This window comes from Mirounga angustirostris, unplaced genomic scaffold, assembly GCF_029215605.1.
Source record: "Mirounga angustirostris isolate CCGP_5_RB_7025 unplaced genomic scaffold, mMirAng1.0.hap1 SCAF_4, whole genome shotgun sequence".
Classification (NCBI taxonomy): Eukaryota; Metazoa; Chordata; class Mammalia; order Carnivora; family Phocidae; genus Mirounga; species Mirounga angustirostris.
In genome coordinates, this window is record NW_026991712.1 from 59,491,644 (window position 1) to 59,505,866 (window position 14,223).

At 43.3% G+C, this 14,223-nt stretch overlaps 1 protein-coding gene across 1 annotated transcript in view; it reads right to left on the reverse strand.

Annotated features, from left to right (window-relative positions):
* Positions 1 to 512: 512 nt before the first annotated feature.
* Positions 513 to 14,223, reverse strand: part of KCNB2 (potassium voltage-gated channel subfamily B member 2) — a 400,876-nt gene continuing 387,165 nt past the window's right edge. The window contains exon 3 of the mRNA XM_045896399.3: positions 513 to 3,422. Within this exon, the coding sequence (XP_045752355.1) occupies positions 1,266 to 3,422 (2,157 nt within the window). The 3' untranslated portion in view covers positions 513 to 1,265. The remainder of the gene's footprint in view (positions 3,423 to 14,223) is intronic.

Genomic DNA, 14,223 nt, shown 5'->3' on the forward strand with positions numbered 1-14,223 from the left:
TAGTCCTGACGATGCTTGGGGACGTTGGAAACGTGAGGGGGTGTTTCTAGATGCTGCAGTTAGGGGCAGGTGCCTACTGGCCTCTGTGGGGCTCCTAGAGTGGAGGTGTCCCCTCCCCACACTGGGAAATACTGGGCGACCCGTTACCAGCCTAGGGCTCTTTTTTTGGTAACTCATTTCTGAACCCAACTAACTATGCAAGGGGTGGCAGTCTCACTTAAATAGCTTTGCTTTTAGTTTGTCAAAAGTCACTTTTTGGAATTCCCGTTTTGGCATATCTGCATTCTATCTTTAGTTCTTTAGATAGAAAAGTTTATGTTGGCCTCAAGTGGAAAATACTGTCATCTTCTGATGGTCAACATACAACTGGAAAAAAACCCAAAAAACAAAAAACCTAATTTCCAAATGTGGAGTGACACTTAAAAAAAAAAGTTTAGTTGTATGATACAACCTTTGACATATTTTCAGGCTTTTAGGCTGTGGCAAAATTGCAAGCTTCAATTCCAAATTTGCCGGTATCTGGTCATTAAATCTTGCCTATTTTCATGATTTATAAAGAAAACCACAAGTGCCACAACTAAGCAGAAGCACAAAAGAAAAATGCACCCTATGAACTATATCACAATAAAAATACTATATTCGTTTAAACAAATGTACTTTTAAGAGCTTTATAACCCAAAGCAAGATATGTGAGATGGTTTAAGAAGAGGTTGCAATTTTGCAACAAGAAGTCTGTACAGCAACTCCAGGCAGTAGCTGCGAAGGAAGTATCTGTGTCTCAGAAACTTGTTTCCATATGTTCTTGACAATTTTGCATCCCGGGTCCCATTATTTACAAAGTTACGCATTTCGCAAGCTCAAAGCACCTTGGTCCTGGTAATTACCGAATGCATGCAATGACATTTCATCCTTTCATGTGCAAATTCTAAAATTCATTGTAACAGAAAAAAATTAAAAGTTGGAAATCTGTCTACAATTCGAAATGAAAGGATCAAAAATGTCAGACATTGCCGAATACTGGTTCCTAATAGAGCTCTCTTTATTTGTTCACTGTTCCTCAGTCATTTTTGTTTGTTACAAAATGCAGTCTTGACTCTTTATTTAAACAGTACTTAAACTAAACTGTTCATGCCATGCAAAAATAACATTTTATGCACTTTTTTTGTGGGAGGGGGATTCCCATGTTTTTAGTTCACAGGCATTATTACCGCATTTTTAAGAAACAAGTTTTTATTATTATTATTTATTATTGCTTTTGTAACTAGTCACATGCTGGTTTCACGTGTGGGACAATAACCTGTGTCTCCTGGGTTGGAATGAATTTCTGGGGCAAACAAGTGGTTTTCCATCTTGCACCCTTCTTGACTATTGTCCTTTTTTACTTCCGCCACAGCATGGTAAATGTCTTGCCTACAGTTGTGACTTGGGTCCTGGGGGGAGGAAGAGCCCACACAGGCCTCCTCTCTCAAAGGGTCTCTTCCATCACTAGGCTTATCTGCAAAGCAGTTTGGGCTGGAGTCGGCCTGCTTGTCCTGCCTGGGCCCCTGCAGCTCTAAGAAGTCATCGTCGTCGCCAGTGTCTATTTCCGTGAAGCTCCTCCTCTCTCTTGTTGAGAAAGGAAAGAGTTTCTGCTTGGGAAACCGAGGCATCAGCCCTTTGGAAGGTCCCTGACAGTGTGCGGAAACCTCGGTGCCCAGCAAGGCTCTGTCTCCCTGGGAGGGGGTTTCCTCGAGGAGGATGGTGCTGATGAGCTGGGGGGCGGTGAGTGAAAAGTCCGCTGTCGTGACCGGCAGTGGCCTGGCTGTGCTGGGCGGGGTCTGTGGGGCACTGCCTCTGTTTTCCTTAAAGTTCACTTTGAGCGATCTGGATTTTAGGGGGTTGCTGCCTTTCAGCGAACTCTTAGGGCTCTCGGAGGTACCGTCCGACGGCAAAGGGCCGTGGAGCCCACTTTGGCAAGCGCTGTTATCGAGGCTCACAGTTACATCGACCGGAGCATATTCCAGGATGGCATCCCCGGCCCCCGGCCCCTTCTCTCTGCTTAGTGTTAGAAACGGGGGCCCCCTGGCTCTTTGGCGCTCTTCGGTCGCCGTGAGGTCAGGTGGGAACTTCATCTGCAAGTGGGAGGCGGACAGCGGCGGCAGGGGCGACCGCTCGGTCTCCGTGAAGTCGGTGGCGCAGCTGGTGAAGCTGTCTATGCTGGACGTGCTCTTCATGTCCACGACGCCCTCGGTCTGCGCCACAGCCAACTGCTCCTGCGGGCAGACCACTTCTTCCATTTCTATCTCCTCCTCGTACACTGACGGCCTCTCGGGCTGCTCCTGGCAGGCCGGGTTCGGCTGAGCGTGAGGCTGTGTCTTGGTGATCTCGTTGTACAGCATCTCCAGTTTCTGCGCGCTCAGGTGCTGCGGGCTGGAAGAAGAAGTGTTGTTCAGCTGCTCGTGGGAGTCTTTTTGGCTAACCTCCTGGTACTTATTCTCGAAAGATTTGTTGGAGCTTGTTTCCGACAGAGCTTTCCTGGCCCACTTCCACCGGCTCGGGGACAGGTGATTATCGTCAGCCGAGTCCTTGGTACTGGCTGACTCTCCTGCCTTCTCCACGGCCACGTCTATCAGTTCCATGCTTCGGGCAAAGGCATCTTTTAAGTTCATAGAAACAATGCTTCCGTTCCTCTTGGCCCGCTCAAGGGCCTCTCTCCTTTTGATTGCCTTCTCCTGGCGTTTCTGCTCCTTGTAAAACTCAGAGAAATTATTCACGATGATTGGGATGGGAAGGGCGATAACCAGGACCCCAGCAATGCAGCAGAGGCCTCCCACAATTTTCCCTAATAATGTTTTCGGGTAAATGTCACCATAGCCCACAGTGGTCATGGTGATGGTGGCCCACCAGAACGATGCTGGGATACTGGTGAACTTGGTGGCATCTTCATCCTTCTCAGCAAAAAATACCAAGCTGGAAAATATCATTATCCCCATGGCCAGAAATAAGATCAGTAAGCCCAATTCGTTGTAACTCCGTCTGAGGGTGAACCCCAGGGACTGCAGGCCTGTGGAATGTCTGGCGAGCTTCAGGATCCTGAGGATGCGCATGATGCGGAAGATCTGAACCACACGCCTCACGTTCTGGAACTGCAGCACGCTCTTGTTGGACTCCGTGAGGAAGATGGTGACATAATATGGCAAGATGGCCAGCAAATCGATGACATTTAGTGGGCCTTTAAAGAACTTCCACTTATTTGGTGAGGACAGGAAGCGTAAAAGGTACTCCATGGTAAACCAAGCAATACACACAGCCTCCACATGTGCTAACTGGGGGTTGTCGTTGGGTTGTCCAAATTCATCCACTGCCTGCAGCTCCGGTAGAGTGTTGAGAGACAGAGCGATGGTGGAGAGCACGATGAACAGGATAGACACGATGGCCAGGATCTGGAAAAGAGAAGGAAGTCCAAGTTAGCAAATCCTCTCCATGGCTTAGGCAGCTGGGAGACATGTGGATTCCCTGTTCTGTCAATGATGTGAATTGCTCAAAGATATTCCAGGAAGTTTCACGGAACTTTACAGCCTACAATTCCCTAACTAATGCAAACACATTCACTTTTTATGAGTTCATCTCATTTAGAAGCCCAGTGTAGTACCCGTTTAAATTCCGGGGCCTGAACAATTTGAAAAAAAAAAAATCCATCCCTCACCCCTGCCTTTGTTCTTGTGCGAGTAACCACCTTTTGGAATCGCCTTGGGGAGCAATCTCCCTTCTCTTAGTTTTGTTATTTTTTTCTCTTAACCACCTGGTTTGTGTTTCTTGAAGTGAATCGCCTGACATGCCACATATGCTAGACAGAATTCATGGTTTCTAGGAGTTTTATTCTACAACTAAAACCACATATGTAGACCTACACACGAGAGATAATACAGCACTCGGTACAACCGTGCTTCTCGTACAACAAATACCATTTATACGGTAAGCACTGACGGCAGAACAAAATCAGGATAGCCTCCAGCCTGGGATGTGGGGACCTCTGGTCAGCACCATGTGGGAAAGGAAGATTAGAGCTAGCTGCATTCAGTCAAGGAAGGTTTCAGAAAGAGCTTGCTGACCATCCACGATGATTTTGGTGCAGAGTAGACATTTTAGGTGGAGGAAAAAGCACAATGTCAGAAGTGGCAGGAGAGAGGAAGAGCTCAGTGAGAAGTGAGAAGATGGGATGACAGGATTTTAGTCAGTCTGAGCTCAGCCTGGCTTTATTGCTTCCTATGTGACCTTGGGCAGGTTTTCAACCTCTCGTTGTCTCAGTTTACAAATCTGTTAGAACAAAGACAACGGTCATAGCTGTTTCATGGTTGTTGTCAAGATTAGATGACACACAAATATTGCTAAATAAATGAAAGGCACTCGTATTATTAGAGGCTGAAATGAACAGGACTTCAGTCTGGAAAGACAAAGGCCAAGAACAGGTATGTGGGACATCTGTGAAGCCAGGCACCATACAGACATCCCAAGTAGGAATTTCTTTATAAGGCTGAGATTTTTAAGGCCGAGCATGAAGATGAAGGTTTGAGAGCAATGGGAGGAAGCACTTTTTTGCTTAGTAAAGACTGTGCATGTGGGACACACACTTCTTGGTGAAGTAGGAAGCCTCTCTTACCTAGATTAGGTCTGGCTTGGTTTCAAATGACCTTTGTCCATGATCTTGGGAGCTGTCATTGGTCTCAGTTATTATATGTAGCTCTGAGAAAAATATCCTGACAGTGACTATTTTTTTTTTAAGATTTTATTTCTTTATTAATGAGAGACAGAGAAAGAGAGAGAGAGGCAGAGGCAGAGGGAGAGGGAGAAGCAGGCTCTCCCCTGAGCAGGGAGCCCGATGCGGGACTCGATCCCAGGATCCGGGATCATGACCCGAGCCGAAGGCAGACGCTCAACCATCTGAGCCACCCAGGCGCCCCCTGACAGTGACTATTTAATTTAAAGATTAAGCATCCAGGAAACGTTTCAAAGGACAATGATTAAGCAGCTTGAGACCCCACAGCTCAGTAAACCTGAGATCATGAAAAAATTAGTTTGCCTCTAACTGACATCAGGAGTTGTAAATGACAGTCTTCTGTTCTTTCTCCCTCTGTTTTCCTCTCTTTACTCTTGTAAATTTCTCTTCTTCTGGGTTACTCTCCTGACCCTTTCTCCTCATATTCCTCTTTTATACCTTTCATTGTTTCTCGTTCTTATTCTTCCAGCTTCCATCTCTTCCCTCAAATCTCTATTAAGTAAAATCACAGTATAACGTATTTCAGAGTGTGTTACAGATATTGAATAAAGATTTATGGTTCCTTGACTTACAGAACAGTATTTTACGATTAGTATTTTACATATTTTTCTTGAACAAAACTAAGGTAAGTACTTTTTACTTGAGTATACTTCAGGATTTCCTTGAAAAATGTGGATCAATGAATCACAGTAGAAAAAAGGTTCTCTTCATCCTATTCTAAAAGATTGTGGAGGCTGAAGTTAGAAGTCCTCTCAGAAGGTTTAGATAAATCCATGGATAATGGACTCAGAGGGCTTACTAAGGGCAAGTTGGGAATGTTCACCTCGAATCTCCACCCACAGAGGCCAATGGCAGGGTGACGCTGACAAAATTCTGCCACTACAACATTTCTTAGGAAGCACTGGTCAGGTCCCATCCGTTCTTATGCTCTTACGATGAGTGACCAGGTCCCTCTGTACTTTCTAGAAGGTCGTACTGTCGTATAACAGGTGGATAATATTAAGTGGGCATTTTAAGTGCTGGGATTTCTGCCATCATTCTTGTTCTGACAATCCATACTCTAGATTTTCCATATCTTATCTGTTCACCTGCCCATTTTGGATGCATCTTCCTGATGCTTATCACTTCAAAGAGCAAGGAGAGAAGTACAAATACAAATGAAATCATTCTATTATCTTCCAACCCTCTTGGACAAAGAACAAAAGTGGATGGTCCAGGGTAGACCTTCAGTTTCCTTGACTCCCTAATCACAGCTAGACTGTAAGTCATTTGACTTCAGTAGCTAATTTTGGGAAATAATGAAACACTGAACAGTACTAATGCGGTCCATAGTCTAGTTGACCCCAACTTAACACATATGGTTACCTTTATACCTGGAAATTCAGCACAGGCACAACATGATTTGGAGTACATTTTTTCCCCATCCCCCCCCCAAAGATTCATTTACTGAATTGGAGAGAGAGGGAGTGGGGCAAAGGGAGAGGAGAAAGAGACCCAGGCAAATTCCAAGCAAAGCACAGAGCCTGATGCGGGGCTCAATGTGATGACCCTGAGATCATGACCCGAGCCAAGACTAAAAGTCGGATGCTTAACGACTGTGCCACCCAGATACCCCTGGAGTACATTCTTGAAGGAAAACAATGATTACAGGAAAAACCCAAACACCCAAGCTCTTAGCAACCCCCTATTCGTGTTAAAGAAGCCATAGGTACTGAAGTGCATTATTTTCTGTCTCATGTTCAAATTTAATCTGTCAAAAGCCATTTGCTCTCAGTTTATAAATAAGGCTTATTTTAAATATCTTGTGAAGCTTGGAGTTCTCCCAGAAAGACAGCGCTGTAGATAAATTATTCAGTATATACCAAAGATGATGTGTAAGACAATAAGCCAAATAGGAGTTTATTGTTTTATTGTAGAGTTTTAAAACAAAATAAATATATCGGGGCACCTGGGTGGCTCAGTCGGTTAAGCATCTGCCTTCGGCTCAGGTCATGATCCCAGGGTCCTGGGATCGAGCCCCGCATCAGGCTCTCTGCTCAGTGGGAGGCCTGCTTCTCCTTCTCCCACTCCCCCTGCTTGTTTCTGCTCTCGCTAACTCTCTCTCTGTCAAATAAATAAATAAAATCTTAAAAAAAAAACAAAATAAATATAAGAAATGTGACATTTTGCTTTAAACTGTAGGATATACTTCTAAACCTGGACATTTTTTAGTACAGCAAACCTTGTACTTAGTACGGCATTTAGGCTTTGCCTCTTTTATCCTAACTACACACGAGTTAGATTTTTAATGCCCATTACCTCTACCAACTGGCCTCCAGAGCTGGCTACATCCCTCAGCTCTAGCAAGGAGACTTAGGTCTGCACATGGCAAATGAAGTGGACATGCAGAACTTGCAAGCAAATTATCTGTGTGAGATTGGCCAAGTCCCTTGGAGATTTGTATGAGATCATCTCCATAGCCCCTCTCACCTCTCACATGTGATCATTCTCTTTCTAAACCACCACTATTTTGCTAATTCCCATCATGTCTGCAAACCAAACCAAGGACAAGTCACAACTGATCTTATCATTTGGCTGAATGGCCAAGATAAACTTTTGTTGCTGAAGAAATGAAAAGTCAAATGAGAAGACTTTGAAAGCTATTGCACTGTTATATTCCAAGCATTTAGTTACTGAGAATAGACATTCTTTCTGGACAAAACTTTCCTTTTAAATCACCTGGATAACGATTTTAATTCTTCACATAAACACAGAAATTCACAGGATCACATGGAGTTAAGATTGGGACTCCTCTCACTTGCATTAATAGGTACCAAAAATTGGTTGCATTGATATCTGTTTGTGAGAGGAAGTAAGGCAGTTGGAGACTTGCCTCAATTATAGCAACTTGTTCATGTCGTATCCTCTGAAGGGATATAATGGTATTAATGGGTGTTTTGTGGTGGAACGAACACAGGACAGGGAATGAAAACACAGGCTGGAAACCTCTGCGGGCTACTTAGACAAGCCAGTTCCCTCTCTGAGCTTCGGTTCCCTTACCTGCAAAATGAGGTGCCCCACATTTGCTTTGCCACCTCACAGGGTTGTTAAGGATCAAACTAGATCATGCACAGGAAGCATCCCATAAAATGTAAAGTAGGATAGAAATGCGGGAGATGTGTCTGGACAAAGCATTTGGCCAGGATTAAGGGGAATAGAAAATACTTAGACTGTTTATCCCCCTTTTAGATACAATTTCATATCTGTTTTAAAGTCACTGACATTCAACACTCCACAAAAACACATGGAAACTTCTGTGCCTTGCATTGAAGGTCAGTGCAGGTACATTCTTTCTCTTCCCTCTTCTCTAACCCCTCCTTCCTTCCTTCACAAATATATGCTGAAAGGTGAAAGTGAGTTACAAGCTCTTAACTACATAGCATTCCTGCTTTCTCTTCCTAGTGGGATATAACACATTAGACAAACAAAAAACCCGATCAGCAATAGAAAACGACATGGAGAACGTGATGATAAGAATTTTCAGGACAGAACCAGCTTATTTAAATTGACAGGAAGGAAAAGCCCTGTGACAAACATTATTAGGAGCATGAATAATTTTCTGCTTCCACAAAAAGGACAAAGCATGAGCATATAAGCCGAACTTTAAACCATTTGTCGAAGGAAGAGGCTAGAAGTTCATTGGAATATCATGATTTTCACCCACCGATCTTCTTTTCCTAGTTATTTCTCAGGACGATATTAACCATAGCAAAGCAGAAAGGAAATCCTTTGCTCTTTGATCTAAGTTTGCAGTTCTAGCTTTCATATTCCTAGAACACATGGTACTCTCCTCTATGCTGGTGGCTCTAGTTCTTTCTTCTCCAGAATGTTCCCCTGGCCCACCCAGGACAAAAGGGAGTCTGTTCTTAAGTACACGCAGCTGATTGGCACACGCAAGCATGAAGCCCTTATGTGCTAACACCACATGACACATTGCAAAGAAGGAGCATCACTGAAAGGTTCAGTTGTTCAGCTGTTTGTCAATTATTTTGGCCCCGTGGATAACAGGGACCCAGGAATTCAATCCTCCCCCACCCCCATTTGTATGCTGTTGAATGAGGGATTTGAAAACACTTAGTCATCCATGCCCAAGCTGAGGTCAGCTGTCCACCTGCATAAAGCCTTTCATTTGGGGTAGGGTGTGAGAAACCATCTAGTTCCACATACTATCAAATTCTTCTTTCAGTTTTTTATTCTCACATACAAAACCACTTCTTTGAGAGAAGAGTTTTTGGTTATCTTACGATTAAAGATACTGATTTGATAGTCTCTTGGTATCCCCTGGAATAAGTTTTGTTTCACTACCCATGATACATTTCTGTATTTTAAAAGGTTAGACCTTAGGAGGCAAGTTATTAGGTAGGAGGCTAGGGAAGGAAACTTTAATATTCCTCACCGTGACTCTTCAAAGAAAGGAGCAACAGTGAGATGGAGATAACCTTTCATCTTACACACACTCCAATGATTGGGTAACCTCTTTTTGGTCATTTTTCATAGAATTTCTTATAATGCCTAATAGCACCCAGAAGAATCAGACAGGTTCTTAGCCACATTCCATCACTTCCTTGTGGCTCAAAGTCAACCTAAAAGCTTTAACCAGCAATAGAACTTGTTTAACAAAAGAAATTGGTATTACAAATAGACCATTTTATGATAACAGACCAGCTTCACAAGTTCAGCAACATAACCTTTTCTTAGGTTTAAGCTCTCCTTTTCATTAATCCTTTCTTTTTTCATTATGCTGAGTAGACTGCTGTTTTCTTTTTTAACCTCATTCTTTAAGAAGCCTGCTTGAGACTATATATTAGCTTTGGACTTCACCTTCACAGAAGGATACATTTTCGTAAAGAAAAGTGCTGTATTTTTTCTGTGTCACTTTTTTTTTTTTTTTGCTGAGTCTATTAGCTCTTAATTCAACCAGTCAATGAAGTGATAGTTTCATGTATAGATCAGAGTAGATTCAGGTTTGTGCAATAAAATGTTAAGCCACCGAGAAGAATTAATCATGTGGGTTATCCATTAAAAAACACATACAAGAAAGACAAATATCACTTGACCTCACTTGTATGTGGAATCTAAAACACAAGCAAAACTAAAAAACCCTCATAGATACAGAGAACAGACCTGTGGTTGCGAGAGAAGAAATGGGTGACGGTGGTTAGAGGATACAAACTTCCAGTTAGAAAATAAGGCATGGGGATGTAATGTACAGCGGGGTGACCATAGCTAATGAACCTGTGGGGCATATTTGCTATAGTTGCTGAGGGAGGAGATCTTAAAAGTTCTCATCACAAGAAAACTATTTTTTTGTAACTATGTGTGATGACAAATGTTAACTAGACTTACTGTGGTGATCATTTCACAGTGTATACAAATATCGAATCGTTATGTCTTACACCTGAAACTAATAGAACGTTAAATGTCAATTATACCTCAATTTAAAAAATTACACACATATGCATACACATGAACATGCATATATACGTACATACATATAAACACATGCACACACACATTACCATTTCATGTAATCAAAACTCAAGCATCACAGAAAAGAAGTAAAAGTCATAAAAGTGTAAACTTAAGAATGCTACATATTCCATTTAAAATGTTTATTTACAAATGTAATTTGTTAAAATACCATATCCATATAAATACACATCTTAAGAGATGTGCAGACTAGAACAAAATAGATGGAAATAAGCCTCCCTCCATTTTTTCCTTCTTATCAACTCTCTAGTTCTTTGAAAAAATAATTCATGAAAACCTGAGGGAGAAAAAACAGATTGGACACTTAGAGTATTTTGAACACTCGAGTATTTACAGTTGTATCCAGATTCTATAACATTCTTCCTTTTCTTGTTGGAAAAATGGTTTTTTTGCTCTAAGGACAATTTTTTTTAAAGATTTTATTTATTTATTTTAGAGAGAGAGCACACAAGTGAGTGCAGGGAGGAACACAGGGAAGAGTGAAGGAGAGGGGAAAAAGAATCTGAAGCAGACTCCATGCTCAGTACGGAGCCAGACCCAGGGCTCAATCTCATGACTGGGAGATCATGACCTGAGCCAAAACCAAGAGTTGGACACTTAACTGACTGTGCCACCCAGTCGCCCCTCTAAGGATAATTCTAATCATAAATCTTCTCTTTGAGAGGGAAGCCTTAAAGGATGAGTAGAAGTTGCCATGCAGAAAAGGGGATAAAGGGTACTACAGGCCAAGAGGACCAGGTGGGCAAAGGCTTTGAAGCCCAAAACATATGGTTTGCTCAGAAAGTTCCAAGTAATTTTTTATGGCTGGGAACATCTATAAGAAGGCATGGCATGGAGGAGTCCATCGTGATTTCAGGGCTGCTATGTATAAGGGTGTAGGCTGTGTACTTGTCATGTGAGTGGAGCCCCCATCATTTGTGCAGTGTGCTACTTGCCCAACCTTCCCACAATGCTGATTTCAGGGAACTGAGTAGTATAGTGGGACTGGATGCAGATGGAGGCATAGAGATGAGTGGGGGTGGGTGCTTCTGGGAAGTTAGGCAATGGACAAATTCTGAAGGGCACTCGATGCATTGATGAAGAGTTTGGTGAGCCTCCCCCAAAGACCAGTCTTCCTCCAAGTGTGGTTCCCAGACCAGCAGCATCAGCATTTTGTGGTAACTTGTTAGAGCTGAAAATTCTCAGGCCCCACTCCATACTTACTGAATCAGAAACTCTGGGGAAAGGCCCAGAAATCTGTGTTTTGGCAAGTCCTCCAGGTGATTCTGATGCTTGCTAAAGCTTGAGGACATTGCAATAAGGAGTAGAAACAAAACCAACCAACCAACCAACCAACAAAAATTTAAGCAAGGGAACAGCATGCTCAGCTTTGCATTTTAGAGAGATCACTAATTACAGTGTGTGGGGCTGATTGGGGTAGGAGAGCAACTGAAGACATGAGGAGAAGTTTCTATTGCAGTGGTATCGGGAAAGGGGTTCAAGAAGGAAGGACGGCACCAAATTATTTATAAAGTGGAATCTCAGCCTCACTTGCCATGAAGATGGCGAGTCTAGGAACCGCCTCCCACCCCGTGTTTATGACTAAGTTTACCAGGAAGACAGCCGCCCGGACGCATCTCTGTGAGTATCTCATGTGGGTGGAAAACTCAGAGGGATCCTTGCCTTAAATCATCCCTTTCTTTGAAAATAGTATTTCTTCATATAAAAAAAAAATTCCAATAAGCACTTCAGGGTTTGGAATAGAAAGAAAAATTTCTCTCAGAGTTAAACAACAGTTTATTGGTACATGAAAACATGAGACACACACTATTATTTGCCAGAGCTATTTTCTCTTATAAAATTTTACCTCAAGTGTACATTCTGAAGTCACATTGGGCAAAGACTAGCGGGGGCACCCATTTAGACTAGCTGTTCCCTGAAAGTACACTCATTTGTTGAACTATTTCTCACCTACTCCGACTTCCCATTTCTGCAAGGAAGTCTTCTAAATTTCCAGAATTCAAGTGCCATCAAAACCTGGCTTTGTTCCTTGGACACCTCATTGGCCTCATCAGCTCATCAATCACCAGGAACAGAGAAATTCAAGGATTTATTTCTACCATTATCCCCATACCTAAAGACTGTGTTCCAGCAGTTTCAGAAAAAAAAAAACAAAAAAAAAAAACCAGAAACAAAAACCCAAAAGCCATAATGTAATCGTTATTTTTCCTTTTAATGCAGCTCTGCAGTAAGCGTCTTCTGAAAAGTACTTCTGGGTCAGCATCATTAAGACCACATTACAGAATGCCAGAAAACCAAAGACATATGAGGGCCACGCTGAAATGGAGGAGCTCTGCCAAAGGAACCGTTGGAGGGAGGCCCATCCAGCCAGGCCTGCAGAAAACTTGCATGGTTTGCTTTACATCTGTTCCTAGGGGAGACTGCTTAGTGGTCCCAGGGCCTGCGAGCTGTAAGCTGCTCCCTGATGCTTCCCTTGCACAGTGATGTTCTTCATGGCACGAAGCTGAGCTTCACAACCAAGGGCCTTTATTTGAATCCTGTTTGGTTTGTTTTGCAAGCAGTGATCGTGGAATGCGGTGAATGGGCTCAAACAACATCTGTACTTATTGGGACCTGAGGAGGTGTTTATTGGGCAGAGGGTCCTGCTTTTTATAGCCGTCTGATGTGGTCATTTCCTACCATCACACAGACAACATTCTGTTCTCTGTACAGAGTCGCTCCTGGGTCCTATCAGGAGAGCTACACAAGGCCTTGTCAAAATGTGATCCTTGAACCAGCAGGATCACCTGGGAGCTTACTGGAAATGCAGAATCTCAGGTCCCATCCTGGGCCTGCTGAATCAGAATCTGTTTTTGCAAGATTCCCAAGGGATTCATAGGCACATTTAAATTTGAGGAGCTCTGACCGAAGGCACAAAAGCATGCCATTTAAAAAATCAGCTTCGGAGGCTCTTCTACAGATTTTCAAAGGAGATCTCCGTTCTGGAAATGGGAGTGGGTTGTTAGGTCCTGCAGGGCAGTTCGACACTGTTTAGAGGTTCTGGGGTGGGTGGGCGTAGTTACCAGGTGATGTTAACGTGGTCTCCAATTCCTCCCTGACCTCCCGCCTAGCCTGCAGTTGACAGCCACTGCTTCAAACACTTTCACAGGAGACACTTGAGCTTGACCGTAGAAAGAATGCAGGGTTAGCAGTCAGAGGACCTGACCTTCTCCCTGGGTCTGCATTACTAAATTAACCACATGACCCGAGCACAGACCGGAGCCACCGGCTTTCCTTGCGTAGCCTGGGGCTATGCGTGCCACTTTCATCTACATTACTGGGTTGCAGAGATCTGACATTATACAGTGCATGTGAGAGTATCCTGGAGCTTACACAGTTCCATGGAAATGCCAGTATGTTTACACTAACCAAATACATTTTTTTCCTAGGGACTCCAGGCTTTGGGGCAGAATTATTAGCTGGTCTTTATTGCTAGAGGTAGAAGAATTTTATTCTTACAACTTCCTGTTTGAAGTTAGCACACTCTTCCCTCTGCAGTTGCCACTGAGCTCATTTCTGTGGATGCTGCCCATTGATTTCAGTAAGTCTGGCAGAGAGAAACGCCTGGTCCTTTCGGAAAGTCGGCATACTGGATTGAATCGTGCCATCCTAAATTCATGTACATCCAGAACCTCAGAATGTGACCTTATTTGCAGATGTAATTATTTAAGATGCAGTCATATTCAATTAGAGTGGGCCCTAAATCCAATGACTGTTGTCCTTCTAAAGAGGCCAGGAGAGATAGAGAAAGATGCACAAAGGGAAGATGGCTATGTGGCAGTGGAGGCAGGAATTGGAGTGGTCCAGCTATAAGCCAAGGAAGGAATCCCAGGAATGGAGAGCAACCACCGGAAGCTAGGTCAAGGCAGGGAAGGAATCCCCGGGAGAGCCTCTGGAGG